The 16,288-nt window shown below is 42.3% G+C and overlaps 1 protein-coding gene across 1 annotated transcript; it reads left to right on the top strand.

Moving 5' to 3' along the window:
- Window positions 1-8,332: 8,332 nt before the first annotated feature.
- On the top strand, window positions 8,333-16,288 carry rcn1 (reticulocalbin 1, EF-hand calcium binding domain). Its single transcript, XM_008287090.1, has 6 exons — window positions 8,333-8,769; window positions 9,545-9,738; window positions 9,837-10,015; window positions 12,904-12,964; window positions 14,372-14,571; window positions 14,939-16,288. Exons 1-6 carry the CDS (start codon window positions 8,549-8,551, stop codon window positions 15,044-15,046), a joined length of 963 nt encoding a protein of 320 aa, XP_008285312.1. The 5' UTR covers window positions 8,333-8,548; the 3' UTR covers window positions 15,047-16,288.

Below are 16,288 nucleotides of genomic sequence, written 5' to 3'. Positions count from 1 at the left end.
ATTAATTAACCCCATTCTTCCATTAGGCCTCTGGGATTGCATATTATAACGGAGCCTGTGCAGCGTCCCTGTGATCACTACCAGGTGTGTTCACTCCTTGTTAGAGGTTTGGTTTAAGTATGTTTGGGCATTTTTATGACTTTAATAGCGATCATAGCAGTTGAACGATGATAGGAAATAATGGGAAAGAGACAAACAACAAACGTCTCCAGCCAGACTCAGACTAGGGATGCTGAGGTTGATGAACAGTACCTCGATCCTGAAGCCACTTTCTGTTAACATCCTCCACCACATGACTCTTTTCTGCCGTCTGTAACTCCGTCTCATTGGCCATCAAGGGCGACTGTATTTTACACCTTGTAAGCCGCAATTACTGACATGCAAAAAAAGCACCAAACACAAAGACAAACATACAATTCAGCGCGTTTGAGCATCTCTGGACTGGTTCCCTGCTCCTCCATACAAAGGCCTTTGAAGATAGTGTTATGGTTAGCCGGAGAAGCTAATGAAATTAGCGGCACAGATCACAAGCATCTGTTTGATGTCACTAATGATATGTCAAGGGGGCTGCCATGTGCTATTGTTCCGATCGCCTATAGATGCATGTCTGTATAATGTGATAAATGAGAGAACACAAATTTGCCACTCTTTTCTCCTCAAACCGGACCATTAATGTCAATCATGTGGACGGCTACAGCGAGCCGGAGGGCTGCCAGCTCACACAACGAGCGCTGGTCCCCACAGTCTCATGATGACGGTCCCCAGACGGTCTACCATAACAGCTCCAGCTAATCTTCTTTTCATGGTCTTCATTACGACCTGTCAGGACATAAATTGACAGTAAATTGCCGTGTTTATTAACACAGCACTAAAACAGCCTCCTTACTCTCCTGCCCCCTCGTGCAAATGTTAACATTTAACAGTGACCAAGAGGATCAATTAAGATGCGGCACCAAATCATGCTGCACTCAAACAAATACCCTCAAAACACACACACACATACACACATGCGCGCAGGTCCACACATTCACAATTCCACCTTAATATGCCTCCTCAAACATTATGTCCTCTGTTGATGACCCCCTTTGAAGACCTATTCAGACAGACACTTGCTCGCCGCATATTTTCAGCTCGAGTAACGATGGGAAGGAAGGGCCATGCTTCATGGAGCACTGCATCAACAGAGTCTAGAGTCTGAGACTTGCTGCGGCCTTTGCCATATAACACAGTAATTACTAGATCAAATCTGTTCAAATTGAAGCAACGCTGTTCTGTGATCCCTCCTATACTAATCAGCACGCTGAGGTATGGCTGTGCGACTATAAATTGCTGACTTAATTAAAACCAGGACCTCTCTGTCATCTAATTACAGGGAGAAAAGGTTATTGCTTCAATGCAATTTTCCAAATATGATTCCTTCACAGTTATTAAAGGCTCAGGCGTCGTTTATTGTTTCAGATTTTTCAATATGGAAATGGCCCCGGTGACAGACGTAATGACTCGGGGAAAACGCTTCATCTCGATAGTGGCCTGGCACGGCCATTTGTCTAAGATAAGTGGAGCGGACAGGAACGGGGAAATGTCATGGGAGGCATCCCATGATTGCCTCCACTTTACAGTTGTCATTAAACAGAGCAAAGGTTTCTTTTCTCCTATGTGGCAGCAATGAGAAGTTTATTAATCTATCCCGAATATTAGGGGCGGTGAGTTATTATAACTATGAAAATTCACAAGGGAGAGGAAAATTGTGGAGAGTAATTTGGGGATGAGAGACTCTATATTCTCTGTTATTGTTCAGTCAAATCAGTATTCTACTTCAAGTCCGCCGCCGAGCCAAAACCTGACAGAAAAACTGTCGTAGAAAAAGGCGACACAAAAGTCGTATTAATAAAGCAACGGACGGGGAAATCCCGAGAAGCCGCTGCAACCTTAAACAACCAGGAGGATGGAGAAAGGAGCAGATTAACTTTGGGGCTAAAGAAAATAAAAAAGTACAATAACTTAACAGTAGGTGCAAAGTTCAGGAGTCCCTCTATTCTCTCATACAGTTTGTGTTTCTCAGGAAATATAGTCAGTGATCCTTTCCTATAACTGGTGAAACAGTCATCAGACCTCCTGAGTCTCCAAACGAACTATAAAACCTCTATCACTGTAGGATGCTGGAGAAATACAAGCTGGAGAGGTTTGTGGATTTTACATCATTTCAGAGATTTGCACAGCTTGACCTCCATCTTCATTCTGTAATTTCTTGTACATTCACTTGTTAGATCCTCTAGAATCGTCTCTATTCCAGGTGGTACCGTTACATTCTGCATTTGGCCTTTCAGCTTCACCTGCAAGAGCCGCAAAAACCCTGAAACAGTCTGTCTGACTTTGTGAGGGGCTGCAGTTCTATCAGCAACTTAAAAAGTCTTAAAAGCTGCTCAACTCGGTGACTGTGACGTTCTATCTTAAGCTTTTAGCGAGCTGCTGTTTAGCTGGATAACACTGTATTTTATGACTGTTGTTTACTGTCGGTTACCGGGTTGTTTTGTTGTACGGTTTGGGTTTTTTTTTAAATCTGGTTCATCAAGTTTTGACGTTTATGCTTCAGCTGTTACTTCTAAATAAGTAAATTTAATGAAATAAAGATGATCTTGATTGAATCTGAACTTGAATATGGCTTCATTTGTTGTTCACTAGTGTCACCGCTGCTAACTTTAGAGTTAAACATGCACTGATACTTCAACTAAAGCATTAAAGATTCACTTTTGGACACCTTTTCTCTTTAAATTAGGACTACAACTAACAAAGCTGTTTTCTTGATTAATCATTTGACGGATGGAGCTTCTGCTGAACAGGTACAAGTCACACTCTTCTCATTGACATTAAAACTGATTTGTTATTTAGCTCATCTTTGTGGGTAAAAGCTGCAGAGGACAAACAACAAAACCCACTTACCGATGATCTGCAGCTGACTGACAGCAAACTGCGCTTTTGGATTTACTTCAGCTAGTCAAATGCCCGAGCAACAAATTTGACAGCGAAAGCAGACGTCTACAAGATTCTGGTCTTATCGCAAAACATATATTTTTTAAAAGATACTGGATTTTAAAAGATTATATATCAAATGTTGCAGGCAGAACATACCTTTGAGTTTATACACACTATTAAAATAAAAGTATTACAATCTCAGTGGCTGTCAAATCCACTTCCGTCGTGCATGATCTCAGTTATTTATAACCACTTAATTATTCACATGTTCAGATGAGTTGTTTACGCTTAAACAGACAACAAAGCTTTTCTTTTTTTTTTTTTGCTGCGCAGAAAGAAAAAAAAAAAAAATCGGTAAATTAGATAAATACAGTGTGAGCGAGGGGGCAGGATGAGGCCACAGCAGAACTGTATATCCTGGACGCTAATGCTGTGTGTCTCCCACCATAGGGTTTTCTTAATTACATTAACCAAATGCGTTCTGCAGTGTGTGCAATCTCATGGTTAGCTGAACACCCCTGTAGCTGCAGCACCATTCCCACCACCCCCACTTCCTTTATTCCTCAGTGAAATATTCATGTTGAAAGCCACTCTTCCCATCTACTTCCAACATGTTAATGCCTGCAGTTGTTCAGCCGTGCTACCATTGTTTTTAAGATAGGGATATAAACTTCACCCTATAGGTCACACCTTTAAAAAAAAAACTGCTATTGTCTCATTTAAAGTGAACTAAATGGTCTTAATCCTGGTGAGCCACAGCTGAAGCAAACCTATCATATAATTTACAGCTTCAAGGATGTATTTCTAACATTATTATGTCGTTTATTTCAACACGGCTCACATTTTCGGCGCAACTTTCCATAGATTTATACGCTTTCGGTGCATTTTTAGGTTGCATCTCACTAGAACAAACACATTTGTATTTCTTCATGTCTCCACAACACACTGATTCAAATTGACCAGGCAGGACTAATTTAAATACATTAACTATTCATTAATTGAATAAAGAGGCTAGTTAGCCCCAGGGCCTCTTTATAATCATAAACTGGGGTGTACTATTTATGCAAAACAGCAAAGTGCCATGTGCTGGCTTATTATGCTAATGATGAATGGCAAAATACATGTTTCTTCTGCCCACGAAGGAGGATTAGGCATGGCAGTGTCAGCAAGTAGTTTCCAGGGTACAGAGTCTGCTGCTCCGTATTACAGCATGTTGAGATGCAGCCCGGTAATGTGATTCTTCCGGTCTTCTCCGTGTGGATACGATTGCAGCCCCTCCCCCTAACTTTCTCAAAACATTAAGCTGCAACTAGGATTTAACAAAACCGGACCACCTTCACACCTTCACTTTTTTTTTTCCCCCCACCAAGTTAGAATATGTTGGAGAAAACTTTTTACTTACTACAGCGGAAGCACTACAATCTGTCAATACTGTTCACAATCCACATCCAACACTCCCGGTTTTATGAGCTAAAGGTTCCATAAAACTCCACCAAAACTTCTAATTTTTTAGCATTTTTGTGAGGTAACATGAGCCTGAGGTCTAAACTAAACACTGAGTAACTAAAACCAGGAAAACTTAATATCAGAATGCCTCTGACCAAGCCAACTGTATTTATTAATGTTGATTGGTCATATTGGGGCTGCACGGTGGCTCAGTGGTTAGGGTCGCCTCACACCTAGAAGATCCCTGGTTCACGACACCCAGGATCTTTCTGCGTGGAGTTTGCATGTTCTCCCCGTGCAGCGTGGGTTCTCTCCGGGTTCTCCGGCTTCCTCTCAAAAACATGTTGAGGTTAATTGGTGATTCTAAATTGTCCATAGGTGTGAATGTGAGTGTGCTTGGTTGTCTGTCTCTAAGTGTAGCCCTGTGTTAGACTGGTTACCTGTCCAGGGTGTCCCCTGCCTTCACCCTGGATGGTCATATTCGGGCCAATAATCAAACCACTAAAATCAGAACTGATGACGGTATTGGTACAGCACACTGGAACGGTGCATTTCTAATACCAACATGGGGAAACGTTTCTTTAGGTTATGTGGTGCCATGAATTGAAAAACATAAGTACATGCCACAGTTTTAAAAAGTAGTCGTCAAACTGGAAGTTTATCATCCTAGCTATGAGTTGTGTGTGATTTCTTCAGCTCTTTGACTATTTTTGATTTGACTTTTAGCAGCTATTTAGCAAACATTAAGCATTTTTCCCCCCGAACATGACTTCTCTCAGTCACCTGGACTCCTACACCTTCAATCTCTTTATTTCGAAGACCACAGTAGAAATAAATCTTATTGTGTCATTCCTGACATTTAGCCTCGAAAGGGATTGAACACAAATTAGTGACGTGAGAAGGGTTGCTAGATCTTTATACTCTGACCGTCTCAACCATTACAAGGCAGGTATTTTGGACTCAGAAATACTGCAATGCCATAATTTAATCTTCAAGATACTCTATTTCCGGAGGACATCTGCTAAACAAATGTTAGTGTTGTCACTAAATGAATGGATGGAGCACTAGGCACTGATCTGATAAATGTTGCAGCTTTACATGCAGGGTGACTCAAGTCACGTGCAAAATGCCATCATTTTGTTTAAACTGATTATTAGTGATGATAAATTTCACAAAGGAAAATTTAAATAATACAAAAATGGAACATAACCATTTAAAAACACGAATCTACTAAAAAAACACAGACTATCATTCCTGCAAGAAAAACACTCATATAAAACCCTTCCACGTTTCTGAATCCGTTTCCCTGCTGATGCTGTTCCTGCCCAAAACAAAACACAGTGCAGCTCAGCAACGTCTATGGAACCAACTAACTCCACACCTCAAAACATTCAGCAGCTATCATCCTGCATCAAAGCCAATCATCTGTTCACTTTCAGGCAGTAAAGTGATGAAATTGCCTTTTTTCTGCAACCAAATATATTTGCTTTGTTGCGAGGTTCTGAGAGCAGAACAGTGTCTGGATTAAAGAAAACTACATGTATGCTATCCAGGTGTCACCAGGTGCTTCCTCAAAGGGAATCACTGGGTTTCTCTGACTTACACTGTGAGGCCAATTGATTGCTCTGAGATGATCGTTCATTCTTTTGTTTTAACATCTTTTAGTGATGCAAATTTGCAATTTTAATCTCTTATCTCAAACGGAAAGCACTTCCAGTCAACTTCTTTTGCTTTCAATATGTTATATAAAAAAGCAAGCAGGCAGGTTTATTTTTCGAGCATCATGTCGCACTTGGAAGTTGATATTAAGTAAATATTAAGAAGTTATTTGATGGTAAAATACAAAGAACAGCAGAATAAAAATGCAATTATTTAAATTAAATTAATCCAAAACAGTACAACACAAGTGAAACAAAGTGCACACACATACAAATTGACAGACTAAGAGATTTAAAAAGAAAAAAGATAAGAAAAATAAAACTATGTAAAGGATAAAGTATATCATAAAACTGCTTTTTTGACTTTTTTGGGGGGGAAAACTGAAATAAAATTTGAATAAAAGAGCAGGCACGTTTTAAAAAGTACAACTAGACTAGAAAAAAATTAATCTAATCAATTAAAGGAAGTAAAAGAAGGAACTGTCAATAGTTTACTTTTTATAAATACGGCTGCATTCAGGCCGGTCTAAATTCCGAGAGGAGCTGGTTCCAGCAGTGGGCAGCATAAGAACTAAATGTTTCACAGCATCTGATCTGAACTCTGGACGCCACCAACTAACCGGTCCCTGTACATCTGAGAGAGACGTCCCAGCCTTCAGTAAACGTATCTCTGATGTATTTTGAGGCCAGATCATTCAGAGACGTAAAAACAATAAGAAGGACACAAAATTCAATTCTGTATTTAACAGGAAGTCAGTGATATATAGAGACGTGCTCTCTCTTCTTGTCAGTATTCTAGCAGCTGCATTTTGAATGAGTTGCAAATGTGTAATGATCTCATTAGGGAGGCCAGTAAAGAGCCTGGTTTAGTGCTCTACAGGTAATAAAAAAGCACAAATGGGTTTCTCTAAATCTTGCTTGGGCATAAAGCGTCTCAGTTTGTTTTTAAGATGCCAGAATGATTGTTTAGTCACAGCTTTGGTGCAGCTGCGGAAATTTAGATCTACGATTACACCAAGATTCTTCACCTGGATTTTCAGTCACCTGGTCTCAAGATAAGCACCAGCTTTTCTTTTCTATTGCCAAATACAACTATTCCAGTCTTTATTTAAAGTTTTTGTTTCATCCAATATTTTTTACTTCCTCAAGACAAAGACAAAACCTACAACCATACAGTTTACTTGAGGAGGAAACTGATGCACATTTTCCCACAATTTTCTGATATTTTAGAAACCAAACAACTGATAGATTCATCCAGAAAATAATCGACAGCAAAAAACAGTTTCTTAGAGTTTGAGAATGAACCATCATCAAACCAAACTCCATTCAAAAAAGCTCCAATTTTAATCCAGACAGAGAAGATTTATGAATGAGTCCTGATTTTTTGCTCTGATTTGGTCGCCTCCAGCTGATTTTAGAATCTGGATGAATTTCTGTCAGATTGGTTCTCATGTTTTTTCATTTTTTTCCTTGGATCTATAGTGTATTTAATGTGTGTGTAGCTCTATTGTATTGCATTTCTCAGCTCTTCCTATTTATACTTTATTTGTTCCTGTCACTTTTTGTGCTCTTTCCTGTATCTATACTGCTGCAGCAAGTGAGTTTCCCCATTGGTGATGAAAAACAAAGTGCAATCTAATCTATTGTAGTATATTATTCAACTATATGCTCAGTGTTCTCTTCATTTAGTCCAAAATGGTTCATGACTATCACAAAGGAACCACAGTGACTGAACATGTGCACAGGAGAACCTTTTCCTGGGAATCCTGTTTTATTGGTCCCACGTAGACTTTAAACTACAGCAGAGGCATATTTGTGGGTGAAGAAGTGAATGCTTTGGGCACCGGGGGGGCTCGGATCCCTCGTCCATCCACATACCTGTACACAGCCTCTTTGTCGTCGCATGTTGACACGAGCAGGAGCACGATTATGAAACTGAAACAATTTCTTACAAGCCGCACTTTTCCCTCCAGTTCTCTCTGTTCCCACACTGACCCACGCTGACTCCACGGTGGGCTCAGCTTGCAACGTGGCGCCTGAATCCCTCTCCCGTTACCGACGTGCTGCGGACCAATGGCGGGGATCGTGTCACTGGAGGAGGCGGGGCCCGGCATGAAACGGACGCTCTGATTGGCTGTACGTAAGGCGGCAGGAAATCCCGGTTTGGTTGCGTCCCTTTCTCAGGAAAGGGGGACAGGATTCCCAAAAAAACCGTGTCAGTGAGGACCGTTGGTGCTGTAAGTGGACCTGTCTGCAGGCGCAGGTGCTCTTCGCAGGTTTTTGCTGGTCGGACGCTGCTGCGGCGTATTTTGCGCGCCGCCGCTGGAGAGAAGAAGGAGGAAGGTCAGTGAGCAGCGGGCCGAGCGGAGAGCAGACGCACAGCAGCTCGCTCATTGTGCATCGTGTTGTCATCAGGCCTGTTTAGGAACAGTTGTTGTGGCCTCAGAGAGCTCAGCTTCAGCTCCAGACTGATGGCCGGCTTCAGCTTCGTGTGCGCTCTGCTGCTGTGCGCCGCTGCGGTGCATTCAAAGCCCACGCTAAGAAAAGAGAGAGTTATTCATGACCCAGAGCTAGCCAGGCAAGCCCACGAAGACAATAAGAGCTACCAATACGACCATGAGGCCTTTCTGGGCAAAGACGAGGCCAAAACATTTGACCAGCTCAGCCCCGAGGAGAGCAAAGACAGGCTTAGGTAAGAAACACTGTATTCACTCTGACACACAGATTGGAGCCACTGACTGTCTTGTGTTTTTTGTGTGTGTTTTTTGTGTAAATCACGCACTCTCTCCTCTGTTGCGTGTAACAGTTCAGGCTGTGGACATTAAAAATGTAACAACATGAGCACATGTGCCTGAGAAAGATGTGCATGCCAGCAAATCTGTAAGACCAGATAAAACGGTGCGTCGACACTGTTCGCACACACACGCCTGTGGAGTTAATTGCTTTGATCTTAATTGTAAATCGTCATTAAAGAATAATCTGGACGTGTTTGAGTGAAGTTGTGTCTCCATATAGTGCTTCTGTTGTGTCACAAACTGCTGCGTAAAATGTGCCACGTGGGTCTGTTTGTGCGTAAAAGGGTGTTTCTTTCCCCCCCCTCCCTTGGCCTCTGCTTTGGTGACAAGTTGGCATCTTCTGACCCACGTTGGTTATTAAAAACTCCTTCCTGTGGTGCTGAGAGTGGGAGGACCCCTGTAACATCACAACGTGGCAACCCACGTCTAAGAATACACCACAGCTACACTCCACTTTCTACTAAATTGCTTGCTCCTCCTGCTGGAGTAATCTTTTTGGAGCCACGTCCCTTGTAGTAAAAAAAAATGCTGGGGCCAAATATTTTCTTTAAAGTAGCTCCATGGTTTGACAACTTACTAGTGGGTTGGAGGTGAAACTTCACTCAGCCTGTCAGGTCTCCGTAAACACATTACAACATCACTTATATCTCTGTCTTTTTCATTGTCTCGCAGTAAAATCGTGGACCGGATAGACAGCAACACGGACGGCTACATCTCCACCGCAGAGCTCAAGACTTGGATAAAGCGTGTCCAGAAGCGCTACGTGTACGAGAACGTCGCAAAGGTGTGGACAGACTACGACCTGAACAAAGACAACAAGATTTCATGGGACGAGTACAAGCAGGCCACATACGGATACTACCTCGGTACGTGTTTTTTTTTCTTTTTTGAAGCACACTAATAAAAGTATGACAAAGCTGCATTTAAGCCTGACAGTAACCTGATTGTAATTCGCCTCTCTCAGCCAACCCGGAGGAGTTCGAGGATGCCACAGACCAGTTCAGCTTCAAGAAGATGCTTCCTCGTGATGAGAGAAGGTTTCAAACAGCTGATCTGAACGGGGACTTGGCAGCAGACAGAGAAGAGTTCACAGCCTTCCTCCACCCTGAGGAGTTTGAGCACATGAAGGATATAGTGGTTTTGGTAAGCCCTCTATAACAACATAAGTGTGATCCGTTGCAAAGCTAGTGAATACGCTGTCACACGAGGAGAAGATGACATTTGTCTAATAAGAAATATCATTTAATTACAAGAACAGACTTGAGTTTCTCTTCCACATGTTTAATCTCTTCACTCAAACCAATGTGCTACATTCGGGTAACTCCCTGATGAAATTTTAACTCGGCCCAGAAATGATTGAGTTTCTATATTTTTTGGAACAGGTCCAGTGGGACGGACCGACTGTCCCATTTAGGACTCGATCTTTAAATATAAATTTGGCTTCGTGGAACATTGGCGTGGCAACTGTTAGCAGTGATGCACTATGCTGCTGTGTTCATAAAAGTTGTACCACCCATTTGACAGAGTTAATTATTAATCTCTTATTTTTATGATGTCACCCAACGTTACCGAGGAACGCTTCAGTCGGCGGCGTCTTCACTGATTGTGGGTGAATCTGGCTGAAACTAACACAATAGTCGCAGACTCCTCGAAGCCGTTTTGTCTTCTGCGTATGATTTGTTCGCTCAGGTTGCGAAAAGAGCTCCTGGATGTTGTCACAGGAGAAACGTGAGATGGAGACACTTTGTCTTCAGAAAGGACACGACTGTGGGCTGCTGGGACGGATAACTAATGGAGCTTGTTGTGCAGTTTCAGGCAGGAACCTGAAGTGATCTTTCTAAGTGTCAAGTGTACACTTAGACTCTCATTCACATAAGAGAGCGCTCTGTTCAAATGTCCGGCTTCACATTTCTGCCCGCTGATGTCAGCCTGCTGTCTGCTCTCAGGAGCCAGAGATCTCTGAGTAAACTGGAAAAACACAGACCACCTCTCCAACAAGTTGACTTCCTTCAACGTGTCTTAGGTGTCAGATCTGGAACAGTGTATGAAGGGAGCACAAATATCACATAATACAGACAGAACATTGATTTTATTGTTTTATACACAATTGAAGTTTAAAATTATGATTTTTTTTGGATTTGTTTTCACTCTCTAAGGGCAGTTCAGCAACACCAGCTTTCTTTAACCACCTCAGTGTTTTCAGATTTACAGACTGCAACAGCATATTTATTAAAGTATGCATCCTGTAATGTCTTTAATGGTTGCATTTACACTGTCCCAGAAAGACTTTAGTGCAACTCAAGAAAACACGAGGGTGGTTTGCCTCCAGGTCACCACAGAACCTCGGACGTAGTTTAGTTAAGTGTCTGCAGAAATCTCTCACTGCTCCTGAACTTGTGGTAATACATTGTGTGTGCATTGTAAACCACTCCTAATCCATCCGTCCATTATCTATACACCGCTTAATCCTCACGAGGGTCGCGGGGGGCCGGAGCCTATCCCAGCTGAGACAGACACTTAGAGACAGACAACCAAGCACACTCACATTCACAATCATCAATTAACCTCAACATGTTTTTGGACCTTGTGGGAGGAAGCCGGAGAACCCAGAGAGAACCCACGCTGCATGGAGAGAACATGCAAACTCCACGCAGAAAGATCCCGGATGTCTTCACTGGGATGCAAACCGGCGACCTTCTAGCTGCGAGGCAAAGGTGCTAACCACCGAGCTACCTCACAGCCCCCCTACTCCTAATCAAAACCAAAAACTGTCATATCTGCAACAAGACTAAATGTAGGTCGGCTAGATATTCAAAACAATGCAATAATAGATTGGTTGACTGGAAGAGAATTAATGAAATAAGTCATTTTTAAAGCGAAAGGTTCAAATTTCAGTCTAATATATATGCAGCCTTATTTAGTTTATCATCTAATTCTATAGGGCTGCAAGGTGGCTCAGTGGTTAGCACCGTTGCCTCACAGCTAGAAGTTCGCCGGTTCGCGTCCCGGTGATGACACCCAGGATCTTTCTGGGTGGAGTTTGCATGTTCTCCCCGTGCAGCGTGGATTCTCTCTGGGTTCTCCTACTTCCTCCCAAAAACATGTTGACCCTGATTCTAAATTGTCCGTAGGTGTGAGTGTGCTTGGTTGTCTGTCTCTAAGTGTAGCCCTGTGATAGACTGGTTACCTGTCCAGGGTGTCCTCTGCCTTCACCCTGAGTCAGCTGGGATAGACTCCAGTCCCCCACGACCCTAGTGAGGATTAAGTGGTGTATAGATGATGGATGGATCTAATTCTATTCTGCAATATTTACTGAATGAATCACTGTGATCGTGAGTTCCCGCTAAACTTAAAGCGATATGTGACCCTGGGTGGACCACTGTGATTGTATTGTGCCACTCACATGCTTATAGAAGCTACAGAACCTCTCACCGGTTGTCCGTGTTTACAGAGACGTACAAAAGTCTCTGACTGTTTACACGCGACCCTGCACAGGTTAAGTGGAGACATGAAATGGATGGATAGATTTTTCTTGTTTATTATTAGTGAGCTATTAGACTGCAGGAGCGGCCATTAATCATTCAGCAGGGTTCAGAGAGGGCGTCTCACCTGCAGGAACGGTGGTATGGATGTATGTAGCGTGCCGGTGTTATGCCCAGATGCATTGCCATTTCCGTGCATGTGCGATTGTTCGCTAACGATCAGCTCAAGTTGCAAACGTCTAAGTAACCACTTAGTCCAACTCGCCGTGAGAGAGAAAACCACCTATTAGCTCTTCAGAACGTAGTGTTTCCCCACAATTGTTTGCTTAAAAATTGTAAATCTTCTTTTAATACAGAGGGTTTGGCTCTTTGTCAGCAATCCTGTAATTGCAGTGACAGTCTGCCAGCCCAGCTGTAAACTCACACTCATGCGTTCACTCATACAGCCTGGGGCAGCATGTTTCTCTTTTATTACTCAGAGCGAAAGTTCTGCCAGAGATGACCCTTGTGTCTCCCTTTAATGACATCATTAACTCGTTCTGAACGCAGGAAACTCTGGAGGACATCGACAAGAACGGCGACGGACACGTGGACGAGGACGAGTATATCGGTGAGTTCAAGCAAAGAAATAAAAGAAGTTAAATTAATTAGCGAGTGCTGGAAAAAAGGCGACGGCGGCTTCAAAGGCGTCTGCGAGCTTAGCTACATGCTGCTGTTCTAAGAAACAAAACCAATCAGTGACACTTGGTAGCAAAAACTGACAAATAGGAATGTGAAACTGGCGCATCAGGTGGACTTTCAACAATTTGCAGTTATCCAGAGCTTCACGGGAAAATGACTAAAAGGGGAAACGTTAAAAGAAGTTTTAGTTCTGGGAAGGTGATTCACACACAACCGGTGCAGGCACTTCACTTTTTCAAATGGGAACAAATACGAGTGTGTCCTTGTTGTGGTGGCACCGTTGTGACAGAGTTCTTTAATTAATAACGACAAATGTGTTGTTATTGTGGAAGATTTCTCCGATAAGGACACTGAAACAGCTACGCTATAAAAATACACGCACATGGTTCTCATCAGTTGCGACTGTTGGTCCAAACTACTAACAACAGCTTTTAAGGGATTAAAGCACCAAGATCGTTTTCCTGATTCAGTCTATGGTTCAGTGTTTAATGTGTTCAACAGAAGGGCTGTTGTTGCCTAGTGACTGGTGTCTCTTTTAAGCTGTTCGATCTTGTCCCAAGCAAGCTTTGGAAATTACTAACTGCAAAAATGGCGACGGCAAGCCGTGTTGTTACACGACACAGTAAAGTACAGTCGTGTGCCGTTAGCATAGCTGTTGATTCACACATTCTTTAGTTTACACTCACTTTGAAGACATGTTTGGGCTTTTGCATTTGAGGTGACTGGTTTTTGGATGTTCTGTGAAAAAGTCTGTGTTTCTTGGTGGCTTTAAAAAACTTGTATGTGAAATATGAGTTGACCTTGGCCTGTCACAATTTAATATGTAATAATCTTGCAATTAACCGAGCAGACCATGAGTGCTTTTCATAATTATAAGAACTGATTTCATAAAAACTGCATAAAACTGGATGAACCAACAGACTGTTATTTTAATCACTATTTCCATGTCTTTTTTCCCCCCCTCACTGTCATCACCTTCTTCTGCTGTTGTTTAATGACAAGCGTTCATCTACCTCTGATATCCAACCTCTTGCACTTCTATGAGCATCTATTGACATTAACATCATGGGTTGAGTGACAAAGTCAAACTCCACAAAACCTCTGTGGCCCCATTTTGGTTCAAGCCACATTAAAAAAAAGAGTTTGATAACTTGGAAGAGTAAAAGGAACAGAAAAAAAACATCATTAATCAAATAGTTTGAATGACTGGTAGCAAACGGTTACAGTTTGGGGATTGTGACAGCGCTAACTTCGGGTGTTAATGGTCTTTAAACTACAGCCGTTAACTTGAAACTGTAAAATCTCTACTTTAATTGCTCATTTCTTCTGCTTGTAGCCGACATGTTTGCTCACGAGGATGGAGGTCCAGAACCAGACTGGGTCAAAACGGAGAGGGAACAATTCTCTGACTTCCGAGATTTGAACAAAGACGGAAAGATGGACACGGATGAAATCCGGCACTGGATTATGCCACAAGACTACGACCACGCCCAGGCCGAGGCCAGACATCTGGTGTACGAGTCGGACCAGGACAAGGTACGCTGTTTCACCTGCACCCACACGATTTAAGATCTGCTCCCTGTCACCTTGTGTGTGTGACGTCTTGGACAAAATGCTTTTTCTATGGTTACTCTTTTCAGCTTACACTAGAATTCTTTACTTCTTATTGTCTTTTGCCATTTGTCTGTTTATTTATTTATCCAAGGTGAATAGATAAGTGTCTTCATCGTCTGAAGATGCTGTTTTCTACTTCAGTGGTTTGCAAAAAGTCTTTTTTTTTCTTCTTTTTTTTTGCAACCACTGCCTCAGTGGAAAGCCTCAAAGAATGTAATTAAATAGGTGTAAATAAAACCATCGTCATTTTTCGTTCATATCTTGCAACTCTCCTCTCTCCTCTTATCAGGATCAGATGCTGACCAAAGACGAGATCCTTGAGAACTGGAACATGTTTGTGGGAAGCCAGGCCACCAACTACGGCGAGGACCTCACCAGGAACCACGACGAGCTCTGAGCTCTCGGTGCCGCTTCATCTGTGCATCTTTGTGTGTGTGAGGAAGGTCGCTGAACATCTTTGTCCTCAAAGACAGAATCGCAGACTCTTGCCCTTCTCCCCCCCCCCCCCACCCCCACCCCCAACACTACCACCACTCCATCCTTTTCCTCGTAATAGCGGGACAGATGTCGGCGTGTTGGATTTCAAACCAACACCGTAGATACCAAATGAGAGGACAGATAAGGGTCAGTGCTGCCACTAACTCTAAGGGTCTGCTTCAGTCTTCAAATCCATGGTTGCGTTTCTGACATTCAGGAGCAAAGCCAGACCCGGTGGACTCAACTTTCCATCTAAGGTGCCTTCCAGTCGCGTCTGCGGCTTCACTGCCTCAGAGATTTGTGTAGATAGTCTTTATTAAAACCTGTCAAAGCTGAATGCTGTCAGATGCGGGAAAAGTTTTAATGTGAAACCACAGCTCAGAACATTTCTTGTGATTTTATTTATTTATCGGATATCTTCTGAACTTTAGGTTCCAGAGGAGTACAGTGTTTGACTAGAGATCTTTTTTTTTTTTAAATGAAAATACACAGATGATGTTACCTTGTTTACAGTCTTCCTTGGCCTATTGATTTTAATGATTTTTATTAGTTAAGTGCTTTAAGAACTGTTTATTAACTGATGTTTAATGGCATGGTTTTTGCACGCGTTTGGTTTTTAGTGTAGCCTGTGAAAAACTTATTTTGTCTCCATACTTAGTTTTAAATGTATTTATTGGTGTACTTAAGGCCAACAATATGCTTCATGTTACAGTTTTTACCTTTTGCTGATGTTCCATTTGAGCGTTACCAGTTTACAGCTGTCTAATTTAATTCACTTGACTCCTTGCTACCTTTTCTATCACTCCAGGGCCACCTTCTGTATCGGACGTACTGAACTGCACTTGGCGTTGTACATAGCAGCGAGATGTTTTTTTCAGCATCAGAAATGTGTCTTTTTGTTACTCGTTTTGCTAAATGGATCGAACAGATCCACAGAACAATGCAGCTTATAAAGAGAACAAACTTTAAGTAGATTTTGAGGGTCTTGTAACTTTAATCATCGTTATTCCAAACCCCCCCTTTTTTCCCTGTTTTCATCTTTGTTGTGCCTGCGTCAGTGGCCCAAACCTCAGCTGCATAGCCTGCATACCACATGGGCACAAACATATTTACGAACCGCACATGATCCCAAGTTGTGTCCCAATAAAAAAGAAAGAAGAAA

The sequence above is a fragment of the Stegastes partitus genome, unplaced genomic scaffold (genome assembly GCF_000690725.1).
Source record: "Stegastes partitus isolate 25-593 unplaced genomic scaffold, Stegastes_partitus-1.0.2 Scaffold486, whole genome shotgun sequence".
In the NCBI taxonomy this organism is placed as follows: domain Eukaryota; kingdom Metazoa; phylum Chordata; class Actinopteri; family Pomacentridae; genus Stegastes; species Stegastes partitus.
Note: the sequence above shows the minus strand (reverse complement) of the source record. Positions and strands in the feature narration are given on the sequence as shown.